Raw genomic sequence first — 19,023 nt, forward strand, 5'->3', positions numbered from 1 at the left:
ACACTGACGCACCACACCGACAAACCCCATCTTCTGAGTAGGGTCGGTCAGTGCGTGCACTCAACACACCGGTGCGCCACGCACTGAATTTACGAACGACAACGCACCAAGTACACCGAATAAACAAACGATAACATGGCACACCAGTGCGTTGAGTGTGCATTTCCGAACGCACCCATAGTTGGTTCCTACAGGCAACCACACTCATTTTCTTCACCTTTCTTTATTTTACCTTTTCCCAGTTTGTGTTACATTAATCTCACACAAACCAAATGCATCTTACATGGACCCCAGGAAGATTAGCTAATAGGGAACCATTCAATAAACAATAAACAAAAACAATAGAGTAAACGTTTTCTGTAACCCCAAAAGTGTTGCTACACCTGCTAGGAACTCTATGCACTGAGAGTGTGTGGTGTAATAAACACCTTTACCTGCGTAGGAACTCCATGTACTGAGAGTGTTTGATGAGTCCAGTCCTCATCATTATGGTCTGGAACCCCTGTCTGTCGATCGCCCACAACCTGATGTCTGTCAGCGCTAGAGAGAGAGGGAAGGGGGGGTTGGGGGATTAAAGGAAAAAAATAGTTTTTTTACAACAAGGTTTCATATTTTAGATTGTAATTAAAGAATATAAAAGATGAGTGTTAAAATTATTTAATTTACTTCTTTCTATTGTTTTAGAGATTCTTAATTCAGTGGTGGCTAAACAGAGAATAAGCCCATTCCCAAGATACAACGCAACCTTTCATGGTTGGATGTGACTTATGGGGGCTAGAAGTGTTACTGTAAATAGCAATAAAGAAACTGCTTGCTTATTGTGTCTAAAAAGACATATTTAGCCACTTGTACGCACGCCCCCATGCGTACGCATGCCCCACATTTTAGCACGGTAAAGGCGATAAAACAATTTAGAATGAAGCAAATGAAAACATTTTAACACTCACTTTCTTTTCTCTAATTACAATCTAAAATATGAACCCTTGTTGTGAAAATTCTGTGAAAAGTTGTCCTTTAAGAAGAAGGAGAAGAAGACATCTCACGACATCAAAGTAAACTTTAGTGACGCCAAAAGTCTCCTTCTGTGATCTGTATGAAAGGAGCCTCCTGAACACTATTGAGCTGTAAACTTAGGAGTAGCCTACGTAATAGAGAGATTATTTTTTGTGGAAAAAATAAAATTATATATATATATATATATATATATATACACTGTATATACTGTATATATATATATATATATATATATATATATATATATATATATATATATATATATATATGCCGGGTAGAGTGTCCTCCTTTTGTGTTTTCAGAATATGGTCACCCTACCTGGAGCCTATAAGGTTTATAAATCTCCCGAACAGGGAAATTTGGGAACAGAGAAAAAATCGGACCATTCATCTCATTCCAACTTACAAGCCGCACATCTGCAGAGCCAAGCCCCAAATCAAAACGGTGCAGACCTGGACAGAGGAGGCTTCATCAGCTCTGCAGGATTGTTTCGAGGACACAACGTGGGAGCTCTTTGAACATGAGGACATCGAGCAGTACACCCCCACTGTATTGGCCTATATAAACTTCTGCACTGACAATGTATGCCCCAAGAAGCAGATTACAATATTCCCCAACCAGAAACCATGGTTCAATAATGGGGTGAGAATACTGCTCAGAGCCCGGGACAGTGCCTTTAGATCAGGGGACAGGGAGGCTTATCCCTGCAAGACCCGAATTAATTTCTACTGGCCAAAAAAAATCAAAAAAAAAAAATCAGATGGTGTTATAGGAGTCCTAATCACAGGAAAATGTAATGTCAAAAAATGAATACTGTTTTTGTAAGGTTTTATAGCCATAAATCATAAATCATAAATCATGATCTAATTTGCATTTTGGGGATATCTTTCACAATAATAACACATGTACATGTTCTAGACATTCTAATGATCACGAAAAAAAATATTACAGGCATTTTACTTCTGTTTTTGTGAGGAATAGCTTCAGTTAAAAAGTGAGATGTTGTTCGTCCAGAAGCTGGAATTTTAACTTCTCTGGGAGGTGTGAATGTCAGCCTCTGTGCGGGGTATGTATATGCAAATATCGTGGCCAATGGCATTGTAATACTAAACAATAGGATTTAATGGTGATGTTAATGTGAAAAAAGAACAGGAAAACTAATTATATATATATTTTTTAAATGATTAAAAAAAAATTGCCAAAAAGCAACGCTGGGCCTTGCAGGGTTCTTAACACTTTGAGTGCCAGCCCCCCCTGCCCCCCGTCCCTTACCAGTGCCACCATTAGGTCCCATTCATTTCTGCCCCAATTCCAGGGAATAAATTGGAAATGATCCGATATTCACATCGGAACAAAAATGGGAGGTTTGGTAAAAGAGGATTTTTTTTTTTACCAAAAAAATTTTGGAGTGATTTCGGTGAGCGGTTTTGGAGATAGGTGCTCGAGAGTGCGCACTGCGCAAACCAGTCAATAACCTCAGAAATCTAGATTCTGAGATATTTGAGTTCAAAGAAAAAAAACTTTAGGAAGCCATAGCGACAAATTGGTAAATGGTAACGGAACACAAGTACCCTTGACAGAAAGAATGTGAAACCAGCTTTCATTCTCTGCAAAAAAAGTTTAAAAAATATTGTACCATCGTCTAGTTTCAAGGGGGCAAAGTGAAAAAGTATGGAATGACTCAGAAGGTGGAAGTTGTCTTACAGTTTGATAGAACTATGCACTGTGAATTCACTGTGTTTTTACCTGGTCTAGAAGGTCAGGAAGACAAAAAGTCAGAAAAGCGATGTCAACCTTTTATTTTATGGCAACATCGAACCCTAACCCTGGTGAGTACCTCACACATCCAGCATGAACATATTTATGTTCAACAATATTTACAAATATATAAAAAAAAAAAAAAAAAATCACAAATATGACTTCACAAAAGTAAAATAAAATAAATGTGCAGCAAGTAAAGAATAAATAAAAGAATATAAAAGTCAAAATAAAGTACTGTATTCTAAGGCAGGCAGCACAACAATGTCTATTTGTAGTTGGCCACTAGATGGTACGGTTCACCCTGTGTGTGTGTGTGTGTGTGTGTGTGTGTGTGTGTGTGTGTGTGTGTGTGTGTGTGTGTGTGTGTGTGTGTGTGTGCGTGCGTGCGTGCGTGCGTGCGTGCGTGCGTGCGTGCGTGCGTGCGTGCGTGTGTGTGTGTGTTCATTGTTCTGGGAAACGAGGAAGAGAAGTCCCAGAAGTTCTTCAGCTCCCATAGAGTGACATTGGTCCAGGAAGCGAACCTACAGTGACCTGACCTGACTCCTCCGCTATTGCTATCTCCGCCATCATACTGTCCTCTGCGTTGTCATTGGTCTGGTTGCAGATCGTCTCCAGCAGCTCATGGCGTAGCAGGGAATGGGTAGACTGTGGGATCCCATCCTTCCTCCATCCAGTCAGACTCCACGGGCCCTGTATATGATAGAAGAAAAAAAAATACTAAATGATACGTCTGTATACGTCTGAAAACAGCAGATCTACAAGCACACAACGCCTCGCACCGCGAGGCGTTGTGTGCTTGTAGATCGGCTGTTTTCACTAGTCTAAATAATTTCAAATGTATGTATATATACGTGGCCACTGAATTCTATGGGCTCTGCTTTGATACAAATCTACAGCTATGCCAGTCTATTGGCTCTGCTGGCAGAGCCTATAGACTGACATAACTACTGTAGATTTGTAGATCGATTTGATAGGTTATTATGTCACTCACACACACACGCACACACACACACACACACACACACACACAGATTGTATTACTAAACTATCTATCTAGGTATACACACACGATAAAAAACTAAACTATAAAGAAATGTATTCTTACTGGAAGAAGTTGGTGGAACTTACAGCTACTACAAACCATGGATTGACATCTAGACCTACTGCACATACAGTATGAAACAGAGCTGATACCTTTATGTAGGAAAATAATGCTGCTATTTGTACCCTGTATATATATAAAATGTCACAATGCGACATAGCTCTGTTTGAACAATGCTGTACCCCCTCCAACTGTATATATGTTCCCCATTTTCAACTGTTTTTTTTATTGTATTTGTTATACTTGCTTTGGCAATGTAAACGTATGTTTTCTCATGCCAATAAAGCTCCTTTGAATTGAATTGAATTGTATAATGAAACCAAATGCACCCTACGTGAAAAAAAAAACAATAGCAGGTCAGGCTTATTGATTGATTGAAGAATGTATTACAAGCTTGCATTAGAAAGAAGTAGGCTACATATTCATGGCTTATTTCAACAGGAACCACACTTTATGCATCTCAGTGGTGTGTTCTAGACGATCACCCACTATTCGTTTGGCTAGGGCAGACGCTATTGTGCATAATCCCTATCAAATACGCTACTTTGAAAGGTTCAAGAGGGCAGACGCTATTCATATTTTATTTTTCCTCCATCACGGAGGTATAGAGGCCAGCGGCTGGCGGCGCCCTGCCCTGCCCGCGAGGGTGTCACAAGTCGGGCAAGTCCGACAGCAGACCCCGTATACGAGCGTTACCGTTACAGGTAGACCACAGCACTGATCTCATATAACATTGAAAGACAGACGTATAGAACAAAGTGAAACAGAGAACATAAAGTTTGTAACGCTTACCGGGTTCGCAGTGCATCCTACAGGGGTGGGGGGAGAAACGGCAGCAATCGGTGCTCTGCCTTCTGGCCGCCAGATCCAAAATCGAGGCCGTGGATCCTACCAGCCGAGGCCTTCGATGAACCGATCGCCCGTAGGAGCTCTTCTCGCCGCCAGATCCAAAATCGAGGCAGTGGATGTAGCAGCAGAGGCCCTCGCTAGTCGCTGATGAACCGATCGTGGAAGAGCGCCGGCCACCGCCGTTGACTGCGGGCTTGGTGTCCAGAGTCAGACTGTCCACGGGGCATGGCGCGGGGGGGTGTCGCTCTCCATTCCGACATGTCGCCACTCCGCTGACCCGGCGCGGGGAGAGACCACGGGATGCGGGGCATGATTCGGCTGCCTATCTCTCTAAATAATACTAAATCTAATGATTTTATAACTAAATTCTCTGCTGCTTCTGATTCTCGCTCTTTCTCTCAATATATCTCTCTCTCCCTCTGATTGCTGTGTCCGGTGAAGTCACTGAACTCTTGTTGTGTGTATAATGGGCCTCTAGACCCTTGTTTCTGGGGGGAACCGGCCAACCAGCATGCTTGAATTTGGTCAAATGAGCGTGTGATGTCATGCAGGGGCGTCAATTGGGTATGGCAGGGGTATGCAGCTGCCATACCTTGACAGGGGGAAATAATAAAAATGTACTTTTCATCGTGCCTGTTGCTAAGGTATGGCAACATGACTGGTGTCTTCACCAGACACCAGTCATGTTGCCATACCTTAGCTTGTTCTGAACTGACGCCACTGAATTGTCATGCATGACGACCGTCCCATCGTCCAAAAGGGCTGTATCTTGGTTACCGCATAGATCCAACACTGTACTACTGTAATATGAAAAAAAAGCATCTGGCGTCATATGACGCCAATATTATTTTCTGGCATCATTGCCAAGTGCGTGTCTGACGTCATATGACGCCCTGGCACTCAAAGTGTTAAAGCAGAGCTAGAGCCGCCCTGAACAGAGGCATCAAAAATGCAAAAAAAAAACAAACAATACAAAGAACGTATTGAGGCCAATTTCACTGACAACAAGATATGTGGCAGGGCATCAGAAATCTCTCAGACTAAAGAGGTGGTGCCATGATTTTTCCCCCCTCTAAAACATGACTATCAGGTATTATGATTATACTAGGAGGAAGATTTTTCCAAAAAAGTATACATAAAGATTGTGTCTAAAAAGCTTATTGTGTCTAAAAAGACATATTTAGCCACTTGTACGCACGCCCCCATGCGTACGCATGCCCCACATTTTAGCACGGTAAAGGCGATAAAACAATTTAGAATGAAGCAAATGAAAACATTTTAACACTCACTTTTTCTTTTCTCTAATTACAATCTAAAATATGAACCCTTGTTGTGAAAATTCTGTGAAAAGTTGTCCTTTAAGAAGAAGGAGAAGAAGACATCTCACGACATCAAAGTAAACTTTAGTGACGCCAAAAGTCTCCTTCTGTGATCTGTATGAAAGGAGCCTCCTGAACACTATTGAGCTGTAAACTTAGGAGTAGCCTACGTAATAGAGAGATTATTTTTTGTGGAAAAAATAAAATTATATATATATATATATATATATATATATATATATATATATATACACACTGTACATACTGTATATATATATATATATATATATATATATATATATATATATATATGCCGGGTAGAGTGTCCTCCTTTTGTGTTTTCAGAATATGGTCACCCTACCTGGAGCCTATAAGGTTTATAAATCTCCCGAACAGGGAAATTTGGGAACAGAGAAAAAATCGGACCATTCATCTCATTCCAACTTACAAGCCGCACATCTGCAGAGCCAAGCCCCAAATCAAAACGGTGCAGACCTGGACAGAGGAGGCTTCATCAGCTCTGCAGGATTGTTTCGAGGACACAACGTGGGAGCTCTTTGAACATGAGGACATCGAGCAGTACACCCCCACTGTATTGGCCTATATAAACTTCTGCACTGACAATGTATGCCCCAAGAAGCAGATTACAATATTCCCCAACCAGAAACCATGGTTCAATAATGGGGTGAGAATACTGCTCAGAGCCCGGGACAGTGCCTTTAGATCAGGGGACAGGGAGGCTTATCCCTGCAAGACCCGAATTAATTTCTACTGGCCAAAAAAAATCAAAAAAAAAAAAAAAATCAGATGGTGTTATAGGAGTCCTAATCACAGGAAAATGTAATGTCAAAAAATGAATACTGTTCATTTGAATACATAAATCATGATCTAATTTGCATTTTGGGGATATCTTTCACAATAATAACACATGTACATGTTCTAGACATTCTAATGATCACGAAAAAAAATATTACAGGCATTTTACTTCTGTTTTTGTGAGGAATAGCTTCAGTTAAAAAGTGAGATGTTGTTCGTCCAGAAGCTGGAATTTTAACTTCTCTGGGAGGTGTGAATGTCAGCCTCTGTGCGGGGTATGTATATGCAAATATCGTGGCCAATGGCATTGTAATACTAAACAATAGGATTTAATGGTGATGTTAATGTGAAAAAAGAACAGGAAAACTAATTATATATATATTTTTTAAATGATTAAAAAAATTTTGCCAAAAAGCAACGCTGGGCCTTGCAGGGTTCTTAAAGCAGAGCTAGAGCCGCCCTGAACAGAGGCATCAAAAATGCAAAAAAAAAAAAAAACAATACAAAGAACGTATTGAGGCCAATTTCACTGACAACAAGATATGTGGCAGGGCATCAGAAATCTCTCAGACTAAAGAGGTGGTGCCATGATTTTTCCCCCCTCTAAAACATGACTATCAGGTATTATGATTATACTAGGAGGAAGATTTTTCCAAAAAAGTATACATAAAGATTGGGTTTTTATGTGGCCACACCCCTAGTTCATTAAGTATGCATGGATGTCATGGTGGGTGGTGACCCAGCTGAAGTTAGCCACACCCCACAGTGTTGGGTGAATGGTAATTAGGGGAGGAGTTGATTCTGTGATGTAATAAGTATGTGTGTTTTTTAACTGACACTTTTGACCACAAAGTGGCAGCCTCCAAGAGAAAACAAACAAATACCAAGAGAATACATAATTGCTCATAAAAACCACACCAGGGGGTCTAATGAAGTACTTTCAACCTCCTAGACACATGAAAAACAGAAAAAGTACATTTAATGCATTCTTTGCCAGGTTTGAGAATAGCAATAATGCAGATAGTCCAGATATTAACATCACAACGGAGGGGGGCCATCAACGTCAACTCACTTTACAGCCTTATCAGGTTAAACAGGTTTAAAAAAAACATCAATGGCAACAAGGCAGCTGGGCCTGATGGTGTCCCAGGCCGGGCACTGGAGGTGTGTGCTGACCAGCTTGCTGCAGTCTTCGCAGACATATTCAATCTGTCACTTAAGCAAAGCGACTGTTCCGACCTGTCTTAAAGAAACCGCTATCATCCCTGTACCCAAATCATCTGCCATCAACTGTATGAATGACTACAGGCTGGTTGCTCTCACGCCGGTGATCATGAAATGTTTTGGGAGACTGGTGCTGGCCAACATCAAGACCTGCGTCCCCCCCACCCATGATCAACACCAGTTTGCCTACAAGGCCAACAGATCAACTGATGACGCCGTGGCACTAGTGCTACACACAGCCCTCTCTCATTTAGAGAATCTGGAGAGAAAGCCTAATACCGGTATATACGTGAGGATGTTGTTCGTTGATTTTAGCTCTGCATTTAATTCCATCAGCCCCTGTAAATTGGTCATTAAATTACAGATGCTAGGTATAGAACCAAATCTCTGTCTGTGGCTAAAGGACCTCCTGAAACAGGCCCCAAAAGGTCAGGCTAGGCCAGCACACATCCTCCACTATCGTACTGAACACAGGCGTCCCCCAAGGATATGTCCTTAGCCCAATCCTCTACTCTCTCTTCACCAGTGAGTGTATTGCCCACCACCGTTCCAACAATCTAGTCAAGTTTGCGGATGATACGACCATAGTGGATCTGATAACAAACAATGACAATAGATAGAATACAAGGTCTGCCTCCTCACCCACCAGTGCATCCACAGCAACGCTACTTCATACCTCAAAGAACTTATTGAACCCCCAACCTCCACAAGCTCCACACGCTTCCCTCCGCTCTGGAAACAAGAACTCACTCAAGGGAAAAATGACCAACCTACGTACTATGGGGGACCGGGCTTTTTGCTCAGCTGCTCCTCTGCTGTGGAATGCCCTCCCTGACCACCTTAGAGCACCACAGTCAGTTGACGCTTTTAAAAGGGGACTAAAGACCTTTATTTTTAATGAGGCATTTGCCTAGAAGGACCTTTTGGATGCCCTCTGTGCTTTTAACCCTTTTTTGGTGACCAAATGTGCTTTTAAATCTTCCATGAGATGTGTTTAATAGGTGCACTGTTCTTAATTTACGGATTTAACAGTTTTTACCATGTTAGTCCTTTTTTGTTGGCTTTGTTTTGCTTTTGCTTCGTTTTTTTGCCATCTTAATGTAGTACTTTGAGATTTGTTTCAACTATAAAGTGCGTTACAAATAAAATGTATTATTATTATTATTAATGACGAGGTGGCATACAGGGAGGAGGTCAGTTCACTAGCTGTCTGGTGCAAGGCCAATGATCTGAGCCTGAACACTAAAAAAACGAAGAAGATCATTATGGATTTCAGGAAGGAGAAACACAGTTACAGCTGTCTGAGTATCGGGGGAGAGGAGGTTGAGAGGGTCTCCAGTTTTAAATTCCTCTGTGTGTACATCTCAGAGGACTTGACCTGGAGCCTCAATACCTCAAATCTGGTCAAAAAGGCCCAGAAACGACTCTTCTTCCTGAGAAAACTTAAAGGGGGTTCCACACGGTACGCGGTCACGCCTGCTAGTAATTCATTTTCAATGAGAGGCGGGCGGCTTTTTCGGCCGCGCAGCGAAGTTTTGGGGCGGCGAGGCGAGCGGCCGCAGTTCCGTGGCACCGAGTGCCGCGCTGCGAGCTTGTAGATCTGCTATTTTTGAAAAGTCGTGAAAATGTGCGCAAATCTTTGAATATGTGTATTTTTTAAGTTAACATTTGTAACTCAAAATTTGCTTCTGGAGGGTCCCTGGAACTAAATATTTTGAGATCACTGACATGGAAACAGGTTTCTTGGCACACATTTTCACGATTTTTCAAAAATAGCAGATCTGCAAGCTCGCAGCGCGGCACTCGGTGCCGCGCTGTGAGCTTGTATATCTGCTATTTTTCAATAGTTAACATTCATGGGGGCCCCGCAGTGAATCCTTGTACCCAGGGCCCAGAATTTGGTGTGACGCCCCTGGGATCATCCCTCTCCACTTCCAAGCCTGAGTGACATCCACTCAAACCGTCTCCAGAATCAGGCCTCAAAGATCTACAAGGACCCCTCTCATCCTGGACACCACCTGTGCCAGACCCTCCCCTCAGGTAGACTGAAGGTCATTAAGGCAAGGACTAACAGGCTGTCAAACAGCTTTTATCCAAAGGCTGTGAAAGTCCTGTTGGACTCGCGCACATAAACTCAGTTTTCTGGCCTTGGTGCCATACGTACTATGAACTATGAGCAAGTGCAGTATTACAGTATATGATATGATATGCTTATCTGAGGCTGCTGTCTTTTTATTTTTATTTTTATATTATTATATTTTATTATTTTATGATTACTACATGTATATGGATGTTCTCTTGTTATTGACAGACTATGGACTGAACTTATGACTGACTGACTTATGAACAGACTAATGGTTTTATGGCATATTGCTTAATCAGTGTTTTTATTTATTAGTGGCCAAGGCCACGAAGTGGCAAAAGGCCACTCATTGATATTGGACTTCAGCACTATTATTATTCCGCCACTTTTGCTCTAGCGGCTAGACCGTGCAGTCGCTTTTTACGAAACTCGGCAGTATGGCAGAGGACTATGCCAAACGGCTAAAACGCGAAGCTCGCAACAATCGGACAAAGGGTGGCGCTGTAGGAAGCCTTTGAAAAATGCCAACTTTGAACAGGTGTAGCTCATGCCCTGTTTCAGGTACAGCAATGAAACCTGTATACACTTATGCGTCTCCTCATGCCGAACAACTTTTACGCTCTGACTTTTGACCTCTGACCTTTACTTCTCCCACAATTTTGAATTATATGAAAAACAGTCAAAATGTATCTCCTCCTGGGATTTTCGCGTAACGTGCGCGAAACTTTTTTTACATGAACTTTGGACCAATACGGTCTGAGAAGTTAGGCGGATTTTCTTTAAAGCGAAACGTTATTTTTTAATAATTCACTCAATGTTGCAGTTTTATGCAAATTATTCTTCTGCCTCTAAATCATACATGCAAAGTGACACGTTCATGGCATTTGGCAAATATGTAGAGGGTTATTCCAAATATCACTGAAAGCAATCTTACTCCAATTGGCCAAAGGGGGGCGCTATACGAAGCGTTTGAAAACTCAAACTTTAAAGGGGCATAAGTCATGCCTCGTTTCGTTTGAAGACATGCAACTTGCTTACACGCGTGCCTTGACTCAAGCGGAAGACATCTTTGTCTTTGTTAAGTAAGCTCCGCCCTTAGATTTTCCGCAATTTTGAGCAGTTTGTAAAACACTTAAACCCGCTTTTATTCCGGAACTTTCGCGTCACGTGCACGGAACTTTTTTTACATGAACTTTGGACCAATATCTAAAGATCTGTCAGATCGTTTTTTTTTTAAATTGAAACATGCTTTTTTAATAATTCAATCAACATTGCAAGTTTCATGCAAATTATTCTTCTGCCTCTAAAACATACATGCAAAGTAAAATTTTCATGATGAACTACCGTAGAGGGTAAGTCCAAATATCACTGAAACCAAAAAGAATCATATTTGAACTGGGGACCCCCCACCCTGACGTGAGTAGGGTTTTCCCATGATCTGGGCCTTAGGCTAGATGCAGAATAGAGCTGGGACGTTCGCGAACGAATCGAATCTTTTGAACGGCTCTTTGAAGTGAACGTTGGGATCCGGTTCGCGCAGTAGAGAGCCGTTCATTTGGGGGGGAGACCCCCTCCCCCCAATTCAACATCTCCTTGCTACTCCACTGAGTACTGACTGAGTACAGTGAGTGAGTGAGAGAGAGAGAACAAGTGGAGGAGCGAGTTCATTGTTGCCTGCTTGTTTTTTTTGGTGTTTTATGAATAACAAAAGTCAAGGTAGCTTAATTTACACACACATTTTATGAAAAGGGTAAATACTAAATTGTGATCTCAACTGTCAGCAGAGGAATGTGGTGCCACCTTGTGGATTCATGTTTAAACAAATTCTTCTTAAAAATATATAAATATACAAGGAGCCAAATGAGCCAGTCTTTTGAACGGCTCTCTTAGTGAGCCAGATCGATGCGATGGTACTGTCTCACTTCAAAGAGCCATAAATCCCACCTCTAATGCAGAATGGTTAGGCACAGGTGTGTGTGTGTGTGTGTGTGTGTGTGTGTGTGTGTGTGTGTGTGTGTGTGTGTGTGTGTGTGTGTGTGTGTGCGTGCGCGTGCGCGTGCGTGCGTGCGTGCATGTGAACTGAATCTAACTGATGGCTTAGTTTGGTTTTCAGAAAAACTACATTTCCCAGAATGCAGCAGCTAAGATGGCTGCTTGTTGCAATCAGTTTGATTTGTCAGCACCTGGCCGCAACACAGCTTCTCCGAGTCAGGCAATCCAAATGTTTTTGCTCTTAACCACCGAGCTCTGCTTCACTGTGTAGCTGGCTCTCGAAGGGACTCTTCCATCGAGCAGTAAGCAAAACTCCACTATGTTCTCCTCTGTCGCACATTTGCTCTGTATTTTGCCACATTGCTAATGGTGGTTCTATCTGTTCCCATTGTAGGCAAATTAGGAGCTGCATCTGAGTCTTGGAAGAGAAATGGCATGTGTTAATGGAAGCAACGGCATACTGTGAAACATATGTTTCGAATGTAACCCCTGTTTGTTAAGTTCTGGAAAGAAGCATATTTTGAGTTAAAAGCCCCGGTTTTGGGAAGAACTTTATTTCATGTTTTGGGTTCAGACTTCACAATACTTAATGTTTAAAAACTTTATTTGAAGACGTTTACTACTTGAATTATTTGAAAACATTGTGATTTAAAAGACATGCCTGAAAATGGCTAGGTTGTTAACCTTCTGTTTTGAAGGTTTACAACCTGATGACCAACTCTTCAACAAAGACAACTAATGAAAAAGTTGGAAAATAAAGATATTGAGTTAAAACCTTGAGGAGTTCTTTGGAACTATTTTATGTCTGTTGCATATAGTCTTTTGCATACATGTTGTGTAGAGGTCAATTTGTGCTTTTACCAATAACTATGCCGATTAGTGTAAAATCGGCAGAGTCTCTGTCATTTATAGCGCCACCAGAAGGCCGAAAACGCATTCTTCAATATTACTCCTTCAGATTTTATCCGATAATCACACAAATGGGCACACAGTATCTCTACAGTGATGTAATCATGACGGATTTGTCCAATATCATATTCTATCTAATTGGCTAACATTGAATTCCAAGGTTTGCAGGATTGCTCCTTTTTGAAGAAAATGTCTCAAACGCAGCCTGCTATTTGTGTGAGATTCTGCACGCACATTCCCACTAGGCCAAGGAACAGATGCCATCCTTCTCACATTGGCCTGTTATAGCGCCACCAGCGGGTCAATTTTTGCAAAACCCATTTTTGGAACATAATGCCTCAAATCCCGCATGCAGCGTCCGATTGCCGTGAAAGGCCAAAGAACACGTGGTACCCTTTTGACTTTGGCCTATTATAGTCACCACTAGGCCAAAAAAAAAACACCTGACCTGCTGGAGACCTGTTCGGAAGAACACTGCTTCTAGTTTTTCTTTGATTTCTTTTTTGCTTTCCCTTGATGCTTTTTTGCTTTCCTACTTTTTCTACCTTGGCCACTTTATCGCTGCTTGCAGCTATATTTTTCTTTGTTACTGATGCTGTCAGTGTTATGTATGCACTAAACAACTTTTCGTTGTGTGTTCTCATACAGTGACAAATAAACATCTTATCTTATCATTCATACAGACCAGTAACAGTAGCAGTGCGGGTGCAGTTATAGAGGATGGCCAGCTCTCCAAACACCTTCCCTGGACTGATGGTGCACAGCTTGGTGCCTTCTTTAGTCACCTCCACCATGCCCTCTGCACGCACGCACACATGCACGCACGCACGCACGCACGCACGCACGCACGCACGCACGCACGCACGCACACACACACACACACACACACACACACACACACACACACGCATGCACGCTAACACACGCACGCATGTGCACACACACACACACACACACACACACGCACAAAAAACATGGGAACAGACATGGAGTTCTCTCACCTTTTACTTAAGTAAAAGTATCTGCAATGTAGAAAAATCCGGCATTCAAAATGACTCTAGTAAAAGTGCAGATGTGTTGGCATTTATAGTAAACGTACTTTAAGTACCAAAAGTAGAAAGTGCTCATTATGCAGAAGGTCCCATGTCTCAAATGTTTAAATGTGTAAACATATCATTTGAAAATAGCAGATCTACAAGCTCACAATGGGTCGCATCGTGATGCATTGTGCGCTTGTAGATCTTCTATTTTCAATTGGCCAAAATGATAGTACAGCTGAAGTGGTTCATGTATGTTTTGTAATAATAATCAATGTATAAAGTAACTAGTAAATAAAGTTTTCAAATAGAGGAGTGGAGTAAAAGTACAATGTTTGCCTCTGAGATGAAGTGGAGTAGAAGTAAAAGTATTGGAAAATGGAAATAGTAAAAATACCTCAGAATTGAACTACAGTACTTGGTTACTTTACACCACTGCACTCGCATGCACGTCGCATGTACGCAAAAAAAATACTTAGGAAAAAAACGTAACCAATTACATTGTTGACATAATACATCCTCTTCAACCAAAGGCTACAAACAACAACCCTACTTTCACAGCGCATCACACGTTGTGAGCTTGTAGATCAGTTCTGGTTTCCTCTTACCCTCCAGCACGTAGACGGTGGATCCATCATCTCCCTCCTGGATCACACAGCAGCCCTGGGACACACAGGTAGGATGCATGCAGTCCATGATGGTCAGGATCTGGAAGAGAACATACTGATGGTCAGCATATGGATGGAGAGGACATGATGGTCAGCAGTGTTGATTTCGTCGACTAAAACTATGACGAAAAATGTTTGTCGACTGTGTTTTTTTCACTGACATAAAAACGAAATAAAAACGAAACAAAAACTAAGCTGTGGTGACTAAAACTAAGACTAAATATATTGACAATTTCGTCAACAAAATAAAAACTAGACTAAAACGTTAGGGAGGGACTAGTGGAGAAGAGAGTCATTTTATGTTTGGTTGCTCTCAGGTGTTGCATGCTGAAAATAGCCGATCTACAAGCTCGATCTACGAGCTTGTAGATCTGCTATTTTCAGCACACAACAAAGTGTAAAATCAGTCATTACAATGCCATCAAGGCCTGCCAAAATACATTTTAGTCGACTAAATCAACTGTAGCTTTAGTCGCCTAAAATCTTATATTTAGTCGACTAAAATTAGACCAAAGCTAATACTTTTCAGGTGACTAAATTATGACTAAAAGTAAATGACATTTTAATCAAAAGACTATTACTAAAACTAAATCAAAATTTGCTGTCAAAAACAACACTGATGGTCAGCATATGGATGGAGAAGACATGATGGTCAGGATCTGGAAGGAGGAGATTCATTGATTGATTGATTGATTGATTGAAGAATTTATTGTCAGTTTGCATAGACAAATTAAGGTACAGTTTCATGACAGTACAGTTCACTGGTACAAGGTCAACTAAAAGGTACAGCTTCATGATGGTACAGTTCACTGGTACAAGACCCTTATAAGTTTGTTTTGGGCTGTTTGGGGCCTTGTTTTTAGGGCCTTTGAGGTGTGGATGGAGAAGACACATGAAAACACATTGACACAAGAAATAACGCACCTGGCTTTGATATAAACTGATTCAAGGTGTGGGTTATAGTCTCATATACCACGGCAACCAGCCAATCAGAATCAAGGAATGGAACTAGCCGTTTTAGAAACAGCTATATGTCCATGCCTTACCCCTTATCCTTAAACTTCTCTGGCTTTTTCTACGCTTTTTCTACTCACAACATTGACATGTTGTGAGCTTGTAGATCGGCTGTTTGAAGTATTTAAAAATGTGTTTCAAAATAGTAGCAAAAAGGCAAATGGCAGGAATGGTTGGACGAATTGCGGAACTTCTACCTAAATGTACTTTAAAAGTGATCCCGTAGTCTAATCTACAGTCACATAAATTATTGCTGTGCAGTATGGGGAAACGCAGATCAAAAAGATATGAAAAGGCTGCAAATCTCATTAAACAAAGCTGCTAGAATGATTTTATTATTTTAAGATGTGGGTACGAAACAGGTACGAGCCAACTTCACAGTATAATGGGATGGCCCACTGTAAATGAATGTGTGAGACAGTCTGTTGCTTTAATCTCTAAAATCAAAATATCTAACAAGCCAGTTAGCAAAAAAAAAAAAATTGATATATTTATGTGATAAACACAAGGTCAACACAAGATTAAGACATAAAGATGTCTTAATGTTTTACCAAAAATAAAAACTGAAGTCGATCTTTTATCTTTAGGGCAGTTAAATTATGGAATGCGCTATCATAGCTACAATTACTTTTATTGTGTCATTTACTCTTTATTTTTATTTTTTTGTAAATTGGTATGCGGCCAGATGTATGGCTGCCATGCATAGTCCTTATGTAGATGTGGGTATGTGTATTCTTATATGGGCAGGCATGTAGCATTGTGTGTGTGTATGTGAGTGTGAATGAGTGAGTATGGTTGTATTTGAATAATTTATGCTGTTATATTCTGTGTTGTTTTATAATGTAATGTCTTGTAATGTAATGTTATGTTCTTATGGACTCTTGGAAGATTAGCCCGATGGGCTAAAAGAGATCCAAATAAAATCAAATCAAATCAAGGACCCCATAACTCTGACAGTGTACAAATGGAACCAAATGGACCTGTAAGGGTTCATTTGGTTCCATTTGTACACTGTCAGAGTCACAGAGCTGCTATGGTCATTCAGGACAAGCTCTTTGTGTGTTTCTGGTAACATTATTGTCCGCTCATTGTGTATGTCCGTGTCTAAAATGGAATCTTTACATACAGTATATGACCACCACAAGACAACATGGCCATGATGACCCCTGGACATCTATCTACAGTATCTATAGACCAATTTTTTGTTTACAAACATTGAGACTAAATGCACAGGTGACTGTTTCATGTAATCAATTCCCAACAGATCATTCAACCTCCTCTTGTGTGTTGGCTAGTGAGGTGCACCCATGGGTGCGCCCTTATTGAGACTTCATTATACTTCATTGCGCAACGGTATTGCGCGTTGAGAGTAGCACAAGCTCACATGGCGTCACCAATGCAACCGTTCTGAGCTTGGAGGTCTGCGCGTCGCAGGACAGAGCATAAATTAGGCTTCATGGACTGCAGCCGGGCGAGCAGTAGACGCTCTGGTGATCATGAGGAGCTCCCTCTGTTCTGATGACGGTGAATGGAGGCGGGGTTTGAAGGACAACTGTTTTGAATCCTAATTATTGTTTACAATCAACAGAAACTAAGGATTATTGCGACCGAAGGTCGCAATAATCCCTGAAAAACCTGAAAAACCTTGTAGCTTGTCTGTCTGACTGTCTGTCTGTCTGGCTGTGCAGGAAGTGATGTCAGTGTGATGTCAGTGAGTCACAGTGATGTGGTACAGAATGACTCATATATGGGCATAAAAAGGATGTCACGTGACATCACTTCCTGTACTGACAGTCAGACAAGCTACGAGATCTCTCAGGGTATAAAAGTCCATATATGGTCATTCTCAGAAAAATAAAAAAATCAAACTTTTATGCCCATACATGGAGATTTCTGATGTCATAAATCCCAGGCCGAAAATGAGAATGTTAGGGTACCCCATTATGCCCATATATGGAGATCCACAGGCATCAAACCAAGGCCCTAACTCACCAAGGCCCTGCTTGGCATTACTAATCAACATACGTGTTATGCCCATATATGGAGATTCCTATATTGTCAATATTAAGGACATTATTAAGGATATTATGTTATCAATATTAAGGACATATATGGGAATGCCCATATTTGGTAATGTCCATAATGGGCATGTTTTGACATAACATAACTATCATGAAGGGGTCTCCATATATGAGTAACTGGTCCCATATACATCACTGGCCAGATGGCCAAGAATTGGCGCGACATCGCCCTTTAGGGCGAGGTCGCATGTCACCCTGAGGTCACAAGTCACCCTGAGGTGTCTTACTAGTATATTTCAAGAGTGAGAAATCACAGTAAAAATCCTAAACATTCTTCCTCCACACTGGGAGAAAAACAGCATCTGAAAGTTTGATGGAATGCTTTTTTAAACGTGACCGCTATCCATTGTTTCCTATGGGCAGCGAGGTTCCAGTGTTGTTTTTGACAGCAAATTTTGATTTAGTTTTAGTCATAGTCTTTTGAATAAAATGTAATTTAGTTTTAGTCGTAATTTAGTCACCTGAAAAGTTTTAGTTTTAGTCTAATTTTAGTCGACTAAATATCACAAGACTTTAGTCGACTGAATCTACAGTTGATTTAGTCAACAAAATGTTATTTTGGCAGGCCTTGATGGCATCGTAATGACTGATTTTAGACTTGATCGCGCTGCGACGCGTTGTGAGCTTGTAGATCGGCTATTTTCAGCACGGAAAACCTGAGAGCAACCAAACATAAAATGACTCTCTTCTCCACTAGTCCCTCCCTAACGTTTTAGTCTAGTTTTTATTTTGTTGACGAAATTGTCAATATATTTAGTCTTAGTTTTAGTCATCACAGCTTAGTTTTTATTTCGTTTTTATTTAGTTTTCGTCAGTGAAAAAAACGCAGTCAACAAACATTTTTCGTCATAGTTTTAGTCGACAAAATCAACACTGCGAGGTTCATTTGGTACCGACCTGCGCAGTGGCGAAATTAGACCTTATTCCCCATGGGTTTTCAGATCAAGGGGGCCCTGATCAAAGGGGCCCGGGTCTGTTGTCTTTGCGCGATTTAAGCGCAAACTACAATGATTAATCCACAGTGGTATGAATTTATGTAGATATGGGCGCATTTTTGTATTTAGGCCTATTAAAAACACATTTTATTTTCGCCACTAGGGGGGGCCCTTGGGTTTTTAAAACCCCAAAACCCTATCAAATTACGCTTGTGGACC

At 41.1% G+C, this 19,023-nt stretch overlaps 1 protein-coding gene across 1 annotated transcript in view; it reads right to left on the reverse strand.

Moving 5' to 3' along the window:
• The window catches only part of LOC308294963 (cGMP-dependent protein kinase 1-like), a gene marked incomplete at both ends in the record, with an annotated part of 103,133 nt that overhangs the window by 66,292 nt on the left and 17,818 nt on the right, over window positions 1-19,023 (reverse strand). The window contains 3 exons of the mRNA XM_080737899.1: window positions 435-540; window positions 13,755-13,868; window positions 14,715-14,814. Of these exons, the coding sequence (XP_080594025.1) occupies window positions 435-540; window positions 13,755-13,868; window positions 14,715-14,814 (320 nt within the window). The remainder of the gene's footprint in view (window positions 1-434; window positions 541-13,754; window positions 13,869-14,714; window positions 14,815-19,023) is intronic.

The sequence above is a fragment of the Nannobrachium achirus genome, assembly GCF_963921795.1.
Source record: "Nannobrachium achirus genome assembly, chromosome: 12".
Taxonomy (NCBI): Eukaryota; Metazoa; Chordata; class Actinopteri; order Myctophiformes; family Myctophidae; genus Nannobrachium; species Nannobrachium achirus.